Source organism: Chinchilla lanigera, unplaced genomic scaffold (assembly GCF_000276665.1).
Source record: "Chinchilla lanigera isolate Chin_1 unplaced genomic scaffold, ChiLan1.0 scaffold00046, whole genome shotgun sequence".
Classification (NCBI taxonomy): domain Eukaryota; kingdom Metazoa; phylum Chordata; class Mammalia; order Rodentia; family Chinchillidae; genus Chinchilla; species Chinchilla lanigera.
In genome coordinates this window covers 9,961,585-9,971,030 of record NW_004955447.1, presented here as the reverse complement: position 1 = coordinate 9,971,030, position 9,446 = coordinate 9,961,585, and the positions used below count along the sequence as shown (strand labels likewise).

General features: G+C 33.7%; 1 protein-coding gene across 11 annotated transcripts in view; it reads left to right on the top strand.

Moving 5' to 3' along the window:
• Adgrl3 (adhesion G protein-coupled receptor L3) overlaps positions 1-9,446 on the top strand; it is a 796,065-nt gene that overhangs the window by 737,713 nt on the left and 48,906 nt on the right. For 6 of the 11 annotated variants that reach the window (XM_013518568.1, XM_013518570.1, XM_005392854.2 and 3 more), the window contains 2 exons: positions 1,653-1,749; positions 4,148-4,189. In XM_013518568.1, coding sequence (XP_013374022.1) covers positions 1,653-1,749; positions 4,148-4,189 — 139 coding nt within the window. The remainder of the gene's footprint in view (positions 1-1,652; positions 1,750-4,147; positions 4,190-9,446) is intronic. The other 5 variants (XM_005392863.2, XM_005392856.2, XM_005392859.2 and 2 more) reach the window with 1 other exon arrangement.

The following is a 9,446-nucleotide window of genomic DNA, read 5'->3' as shown; positions in this document are numbered from 1 at the left end:
TTGCAACGATCCTCCTGCCTCAGCCTCCCGAGAGCTGGCATTACAGGCGTGCACCACCATGCCTGGCCATTGGAACAGCTCTTATAAATCAAAGATAATGAGCATTTTGGTAAACATTTTCTTCAAAATTTAACAGAACTCTTATTTTACAAATAAAATCATATATCTAATCTCAATCTATTTTCAACTAAAATTTTAACAACACATAACTTTCAATGGCTACATAAGATGCCAGACACCTTAAGTAACTTAGCAACCATAAATCATGAAATTTATTCCTAAATATAGTGAACAACTTAAAAAAAATTGAACTGGGCTTATGATGAAGTTCTATCATAAAGTAAGAATTTATTTTGGGGCTGGGGATTTAGCTCAGCGGCACAGCTCCTGCCTGGCAAGTGCAAGGTCATGAGTTCAATTCCCAGTACTGGAAAAAAACCAAACAAACAAACAAACAAAAAAAGAATTTATTTTAAAGATAATAAAAAAGAATAAAAAAATTAGAAACAATACAGAATTCAAAAAACAAGATGGTAGGAATTCAACAATGGTGGTTATATTGCATATTATTGTCTTCAAAGTAGTTGTTCAGATTACCAGATATAAGTGTGTAAAGTTGGTCAAAAAAAAAGTTCAGCATTAACTGTTCCTTTCAACTACTACTAATTTCTATTGGTTTATTGAAAGGAACAGTTAAAGTAGGAATTTAGGGGGAGCAGATACACCACTCAAGTGGGCAGAGACTCTTGAGTCCAGAACTACTACAGCAGTTCTAAGCCCAGAACTACTGAATTAGGCAATCGAACTTTTAAATGGGCACCCAAGAATGGGAGTGCGTTGGAATGAATCTTCCAAAAAGAAGTCCTTCTTATGAGCAGTGCCTTTATTTTCAACCCAATGATCCCTTACATCTGCTTCCCTCAGTGACCATAACCTGTTCAACAACTTTTAATTTAAAATTGCTGAGATTCTTCACGTGAATGACTAGCGCTTGCCTGGCTTTTCGCGTTGCCAAACTCCTTAGCCAGCAGCCTCTCATCATTTTACTGATAAATGTCACTAATGAGAAAATGGAATTTTGAAGTTTCCGTTATTAGGTTACAACAGAGTTGTACAGTGTAGAAGCACTTCTCGAAAATGAGATAAAACAGTGAAGCTTAATAAAATAACAACAAAGCTATGGAAGATACAAGTTCAGTAGCAATTTACTAATTTTCTATGTTCTTTTCTTACTAAACTCCAGATGATCAAACTAAATATTTTGTTAATAAAACCCAAATTTAAACATTTAAACATTCCCAAGTCAGGAAAAATTGCAATGAAAATAATTTATTTCACTTTGGAAACTAAACTTGTATAATGCCACGTAATGCATACTTCTGTATATCTTTACATATTTAAATTGGTGTAGTACTTTGCATTTATTTCTTTCTCAGCATTTTAACTGTTTTAACTGTCTGTGGTAGATATGTAGGATCCAAATCAGGGAACCAAGAATGATCATTAATTTTATTTTTTATGTCGTTGTTCAATTATACTTCTAGCATGGTACTAGAAACAAAGGTCTCAAATAATGATGACAAACTAAAGTGATTTCTGAGAGAATTCGTCACCTCCTGAGTTCTTTCCCTTTCTCCTTTTCCCCTTTTCAGAGCCGAATTCGTAGGATGTGGAATGACACAGTAAGAAAACAGTCAGAGTCATCCTTTATTACCGGAGATATAAACAGTTCAGCATCACTCAACAGAGGTAATTAGAAATGAGTTTTCCTACTGACTACTTTTCTGATTATTTGTAGAAATTCTTCAGTGTCTCGCTTTATTTGCCAGTTTTAAACCTTGTTCTATGTGATAGGATTATTGCAAGGATATAAAACTTGGCTTAGTGAGTAGTGAGTTTCATTATTCGTGTGTCTTTTTCTCTAATCTTGAATTTTCAGGAAATATTTTCTGAAAGGAAGTTAGGGAAGGAAAAACTGTCAGGTGAGCTGTCAGGCCTCACAGGAAGCAGTAAAAATGGGCAATTACGTGGTTAAGTAGTCAGCTAAGCATCATAGAGTTCCACATTGTCCCAGGTAGAACACAACCTTGCAGCCTTTGTGGAAGTAAAAATGTCTGCACTAATTCATATGTAAGGCAAGCAGAGCACTTGGGGGCAAATCACATCTAACCTCAATATCTAAAATATTGATCCAGATAATATTGGATACTAAAAGATCCAGGAAGAAAAAACACTCAAGTAGTGTGTGTGTGTGTGTGTGTGTGCGTGTGTGTGTGTGCATGTGCACATGCTTCTGGACATTACTTACAGTGCTCCCTGGATATTAAATTTTTGAAGTTAATTCCCTTAATCTTCCATTTTGCTACTGTTTGTTTTGTGGGAAGAGCAGGGGAGAAAAGGGGAGGGAGGCAGGGAGGAATTGTACATCAGTAAAAACGTAAACTTTATTAGATGCAGCCTGTGGGGAGTCAGTGTTGGGAAATAAAAGTAAAGGCATGCAGAATGTAGTTTATCTGGGAAGCTGGCATTTGTTTGAACTTCATTATTTTTAAGAGCAACATTATTTTTTCTTCACAACTATTGGTCTCTTTTTGAGCTTTTCTTGTCGTCTTTTTGTTGTATCCAATGCTATTTAGGCCAAAAAAATGTAATTATGCCTGACAATTAAGAAAGATTCAGATGCTGGTGCTCTTAAGCAGTTTTACTTGAGTTCATTGTATTTTATTTACATGTAAGAAGTAAGGATAAGTAGTGTTCAAACTGAATTTTATACAGGCAGCCACACTTTGCTATTATTTCACTGAGTTTTATATGTCATTTAATGCAATGATGCAGTAACTATAACCTGGTGATGACGTTAAATTACCTATCTTTCTAGATGTGGTGGTGCACACTTGTAATCCTAGGTACTTGGGAGGCTGAGGCAGGGTTATCACAGATTGGGGGTCAGTTTAAGCGATTTAGCAATGTCTTGTCCCACAATAAAATGAGAAAGGGGTTGGGGATATAGTTGAAGACTCCATGCATTTAGTCCCCAGCAAAGTAAAAATAAATAAATAGATAAATAAATTCCCTACTTCATTTTAGGTTTAAGAACAGTAAAGAATGGGGATATTCTGGCAAACAGGAGGCAAATGCATTAAAATAAAATGATTATTTTCTGTCATTAATAGTTTCTTTTCATTGGATATATTATTTTTTAGGTGAAGTATCTCAAGTATTCTTTTACAATTTAGTTTTAATATTTAGTTCGTAAAGATTTTATAAATGTCAGCAATCTAACTTTTTCACTTTATTTCTCAAATCCTAGAGAGCTAATTGCTTAGAAATACCTCAATACCCTTGGAACTAATTTACTTCCACAGTAATTTTCATTGTTCCTTTTTCTTTATCGGAAGTATGTTGAATCTCATGATCACCGCAGCCACTGACTATGGGTTTAAACAAAGGATGAGAAAATATGACTGTAACAATGCACTGTTTATTTACCTATTATGAGGGTGGATACAATATGTAAAATTATTTCATCTAGTATTGTTATCAACTTTTATACAAAGACAGTAGGGTATGTGGATGATTGGGACAATTTGAAACAAATTTAGAGAAGATAGTAGTGTATCATACTGACAAATCCTATGTTTAAATCTGTCTATTAAGATCTCTAGTCTTAAAAGATGTTTCTTAAAGCTATTAAATAAAGGGTGTGTTTTTTTTTTCTTTTATTTTTGGTACTGGGACTCGAACTCAGGACCTAGCGTTTGCCAAGCAGGTGCTTGTGCCACTGAGCTATATCACCAGCCCAAGGGTGTGATATTTCTGGTGACACTGAATAAGTGTTTTCAATGACATTGGGAAATCTTTAAATTGGATGCATAATTTAAAATGAATCCAGACAATGGTTTTTGTTATCAGGATAAGTCCTCTTCCTTTCACTTAGAGCCTTTAATGGTGTCCGAAATCACAGTGATCTTCCACATTTCCTGTATGAATTTCCCTAGCTCCACCCAAGGTCAGAAACTCCTTGTTTTATTCTCATCTTATTATTTTTTATCTTAGATGGTTGGAGTACATTAAATTTTTATTTCTTCTTATTATATCTCTGAAGATAGTCTTTAACCTCCTTCTTTAATCTTGTCTTATTTCCCAGGGTCCTATCTTCCCTGCATTCAGGCGTGTGTATCATACTTAGGTAGGTGACATCCAAGATTATCTTTCCAGATAAACACTTCAGTCACTTCAGCAACATAATTAGTTCCACTCATTCGAAAGATTATATTCTCCGTTATTAAAATGGAAATCTTAGGCACTACATCTTTGCATCTTCATATACCCTAACTCCCCATTCATTCTTACAGTTAGCATTTTTTAATTCAAACTCCATTTCCTTCCTAAGTTAGATATATTAAATCTCTTATTTTGCCTATAAAACAGCACTGCGCCTTAAAAACTATGAGCTATGGTAGTAAAAATTCGTTCTTTTTAATTTAGGTTTTCTTTCTTATTAATACCATCACTCAACACATCAAGAGTATTATTTTATATTTTGTATGTCTTGTCATTTGTTCTTCCAAACAAGAATCAGTCATTATTATCTTCAGGATGCATTTAGAATAAAGAATCTACCATACGATGCAGAAGTCCTCCTCATTTTTTTTAATCATCTCTGATGTTCTGTTCTTAAACCAATTTGTTTGCATCATATATATCAGATTACCTTTCTAGATTTCTCATTACAATAAACTTGATTGTTATTGGGATTTTATTCCTGAAATCATATGAAACACTGGAAGATTTGTCGATAATTTTCAGTAAGTGTATTAATTCTTATATTTCTCTTTGAGGGTTGGTTGTTTGATGACTTCATCTCTTAAAGCCTTGCATTAAATCTGTAGTGTGTATACCTGTACTTAAGATGTTGCCCGAATGTGCCCGTCACCCTTACAAATAATGTTTACCCAGCCAACCCTTTTGGTATAATGTCACACACTCAGGAAATCCAGAATTCCTCGAAGCCAGCACTACGTACTAGCAATTCCACAGGGCAATACTGTTAGTATACCCAGAAGAAGAGCAGAGGTGACAAGGGATGGAAGATGGTAGTTGAATACAGAGTTGAAACAAATGTTACCTCCAAGCCAAGTTTTTACAAGCCTGTAAATCTGCAGGTTGATTTCTTCATTAGTGTATTTAAATATTTGCTATATTGAATATGCTTTGAATGTTCCCCCAACTACTGGCCAAATCTGACCTTGAACAAGTTCAATTAGCAGTGCTTCTTAAAGTGCTTGACTTTGATCCAGTAATGAAGCAATTTTTTGAGAAATTTCTCTGGAAGTTCACTTAATTGTTAAACACGTCCAACATTTTTAAATCTGTATAGAAATTAGAATACCTTCTGAAATTGGATTTTATAAGATTTTATCTAATCACGAATATCATAGCTGCATTTCTCATTTTCTTTTTATTTAATTAGTTACATCAAGTTTAGAAATTTTTGTTTACAATCAAATGTTTCTAAGCAGCTCCTATCAACCTGGTATCCTTGATAAATTGCAAAAAGGTGCCTAAACCCCTACACCATCCAAAATATGACCTCTCTGAATGGCAGCATTAATTAAAAAGAACAATTTCTCTACAACAATGGCTTGGCTGGCACCGTGAGATTTCCTTTCCCACTGACCTCTCAGCATCTATTTTGTCAACCTGCCACACCAGGAAGTGTGATCCAAATTTGGATGTATGAAGACCCTACAAGGAGGGCTATATTTATTTAAGCTGATTTCGATGTTATAAGTCAGAAGACTGATGCGTGGGTGTACAGTACTTATTTATTAATACTGATGGAATCACTTTCCAGGATTCAGATTTGTATTAATCTGCACATTGCATCAATGCACATGTATTCACAGTCCATTTTATGGTGTCAGGGAAATCATGAAGGATTATGATGATGTTAAGGGTAAATTTTGGCTGTCAGCTAGTGGCACGGCTACCTACTGAAAAGCGGCCTTACCTTTCAGAATCCCGGTTATTACAAAAGGGATGATTTTACCATCCAATAGGCATTTTCAAATAGCCAGTGACTCATTGCAGTGTTGCATAGGAGTTTAAAGAATGGGTGCTGAATTTTAATCCAGTGATTCTTGGTAAACTAGTGAGCTTCTCCAGGCCTGTACAATAGGGCTACAAATGGCACTCACCTAAGAAGGCACTGGAGGGGCTGGGGGTTTAGCTCAGTGGCACAGTGGCTGCCTGGCAAGGGCAAGGTCATGAGTTCAATTCCCGGTACCAGAAAAATAAAAAACGAAAAAAAAAAAAAAAAAAAGAAGACACTTGATAAGGATAAATAAGACATGAATTGCTTACAAAAGTGCAAGAACATAATAACAACTACTATAATTTCATTCAGAGGTTCACTTACATTTTCTATGAAAACTACTCATTGTCAGTGATTCCAAATAGTACATTTTAAAAAATTAATCAATACTACCAAATATTTCCATTCCTTTTTGCTTCCCAGAAATAGGTCAGAGGAGCAAGGTGGCTACCTGAATGCCAAGTAAAATAATAATCTTCCTAATGTGATGATACCATAGAGGCAAAAATAATAAACTAATAACACTGAACTATTTCTTTTGAAGTAGAAAAAAATTTGAAGTACATTTGTTTATTCGTACTTTCTACTTTTGATTTGTAACTATAGTTTACCATCAAATAAATAAAGCCCATGTATTTCTTTTCCCCTTCCTTAGATAATAATATAAGCAGTTTTCTCTTTTCTTCCAAATCCTATCTATCCTACCGTTCAAAAACTTAGAGACACTAGCTGAATGAATTATATAGCTCTTCTAAATAACCAGTTATGTCCCCAAATTCAAAGACCCAATCCAAAAATGGGCATCTGTGATAAATACATGCTTCTCAGATGAAGAAATACAAATGACAAATACATTAAAAAATGTTCAACATCATTGGTCATTTGAGTGATGCCAATTTTCTTTTAAATTTATTTTAAAAATAAAAGAAAGAAAACATATTAACAGACATCTATTTACAAAATAGCATAAGTACAATACAAGCAATACAGGTTTACAGACAAAGTTGTAGGAAGTTAACAGTGGCTGTTGTATTATGTATTGGTATCTTCAAAGTGGTTTCTCAGGAAAACAAACAGAGACATGCAAGACTGATCAAACAAGTTATCATTAACTGTTCCTTTCAGTAGAGCAATAGAAGTCAGTAGTACAACTATGTTAGCTATTATATATATACATACTTACATAATTTCCCCTTCTTTCCTTTCCCACACCCCAGTTGCTCTTTACTTTTGAGCATTTTCCTTTTGTTTCACAATGTCTGTCATACCTCCTAATATTCAGACTTCTAAACGTTATATTTTTAAAGAGAAAAGCAAATAATGCCAGTGATGTTTGACTAAAATTAATGATTTATATAAATTAAAACTACTAGGTTAAACCTCACACTTATTCACTGCATTTACTTATTGCCAATAAATGTAATTTGGCTCATATATATTAAGCATGCCATTGTGCCTGGAAATTTTGTTGTTCTGTAGGATTATAAAATCATTGGCTGTAAATACTAACCAACTCCTACCATAATCAGATATCTTACTGTGAAATTTGCAAAAGCTATTAATAATGTGTCTATCTACAGTACTTACATAATTTAAGAAGTCAGAATAGCCTGTTCATCAAAGTGCATTTGATTATAAACAAACATGCTGATTAGAGTGCAAATAGGATGGATCCCATGGTATGAGTGAAGTTTTTTGGTTTTGAGATTCACCATTATATTCGCATCTTGTACTTTTTATCCTTAGTGTTCCCTGTGTAACTTTCTTTCCTTTGTACACATCATCAATAAGGACTTAGGAAAAGTAAAATAAGAGAAGGAAATGTGTGTGGAAAATCAGTTTAATAATAACATGCAACACAGGTGCAGACTTTTAAAAATGAAATGCTAAGCTGGATAGAGAAATGATGTAATTAGTAATCTAGTTCCTATCCCAAGAAGGGCAGATAATGTTCAGAATGAACTCTCTGTGGAAGTGATATTGGGTGGTGATTTCCAGTCAATCAGGGCAAAGGTTCTTGCTATAAAATGATGACAGGAACTGAAAACAGAAAAACTTTACATGCGTACTCAGCAGGTTCTGCTTGTACTTCTCAGCTTTGTGTCTTTGATACGGGTTCTTCAGATAATCTCTTCTCTCAAAGCCAACTACATAGTGACAAACCTGTTTTAAAATTTTTTTTCCTTTGGCACAGTATTTACTTAAAGCTTTCACAGATCCTTTTACAAAGAATTCTTGATATAGAAACCTCATTTTTACGGTTTATTAACCTATTGCCTTAAATATATTCTATTGTACAGCAAACAAGCTGCAGTGAGGTATTTTGATGAATTCTAAATATCAGTGTGTGTCACATTTAAATTTAGCTTTGAAATATTCCTATTTTATAATATAAAAAGAATATGAATTTTTTAAAGATGTTTCCATAGGCTAAATGTGAAATACAGTATTTTAGCAATTACTGATGCTTTCTAAAGAGGTGCCTCCTATGAAACTGGAAATTTTTCCTTTGGTATTTGTAGCTGTCATTCACATATTGCATGTGCTTCATTAATCACGATCCATCATCCTCAGCTTCATGAAGAAACTGGCTTTGTAGTTAAAGGCAATAACTTATTGAAGAACATATGGCTAGTAAAGGTGAAATCTGGATTCCAAAGGTCTGACTACAAATTTATATGCATGGTAACAAAGCTTTTCATTTTTTATAAGATGACAGTTTTTTTACAAAGTTACTAATAATTACAATAAAATACTTTGCAAAGGCCTTTATTTTATCATTTAATATAGAAAATAGATATAATTAGTGTTGCTGTTATTCACATCTTTATTTCGTGATTTTTCACATACTATTCATTTGTTTCCACATTAATTTGTTCTAAATATAGTTATTTAAAGTGGGTACTTCTTATGTTTTAGAAGTATGCTGGATATATGAGAAAACAGCCATAATACCTTTACAAAATTATTTGATGTGGAACATGTAGAATCGCTATACATTAGCACTCAATTGTAGAACCTAGATGACAGAAAATACTATATAATCATTTTCTTTTCTTTCCTCAAAGTTTTCAGAATAGTTTATTGGTAAAATATTTTAATTTTAATTTCTTTTCTATCTCAGTAAAAGAGTGAACATTTTGGTCAGGGGAGATTATGTTTTAAAAACAGGCAAATAACTTCTGCAGATAATATTGTTGTCGTAGAACCAAAGACATAACTCTTCCCACATCTTTGTACTTCTTAATTTCATAGTTCTTGGAGCACTTCCTCAATGAGTGCAATACTGTAATTCCTGCAACAAGTAGAGAATTCATTTGAGTTGCACTGTCAGTGATAATGTTCTAAA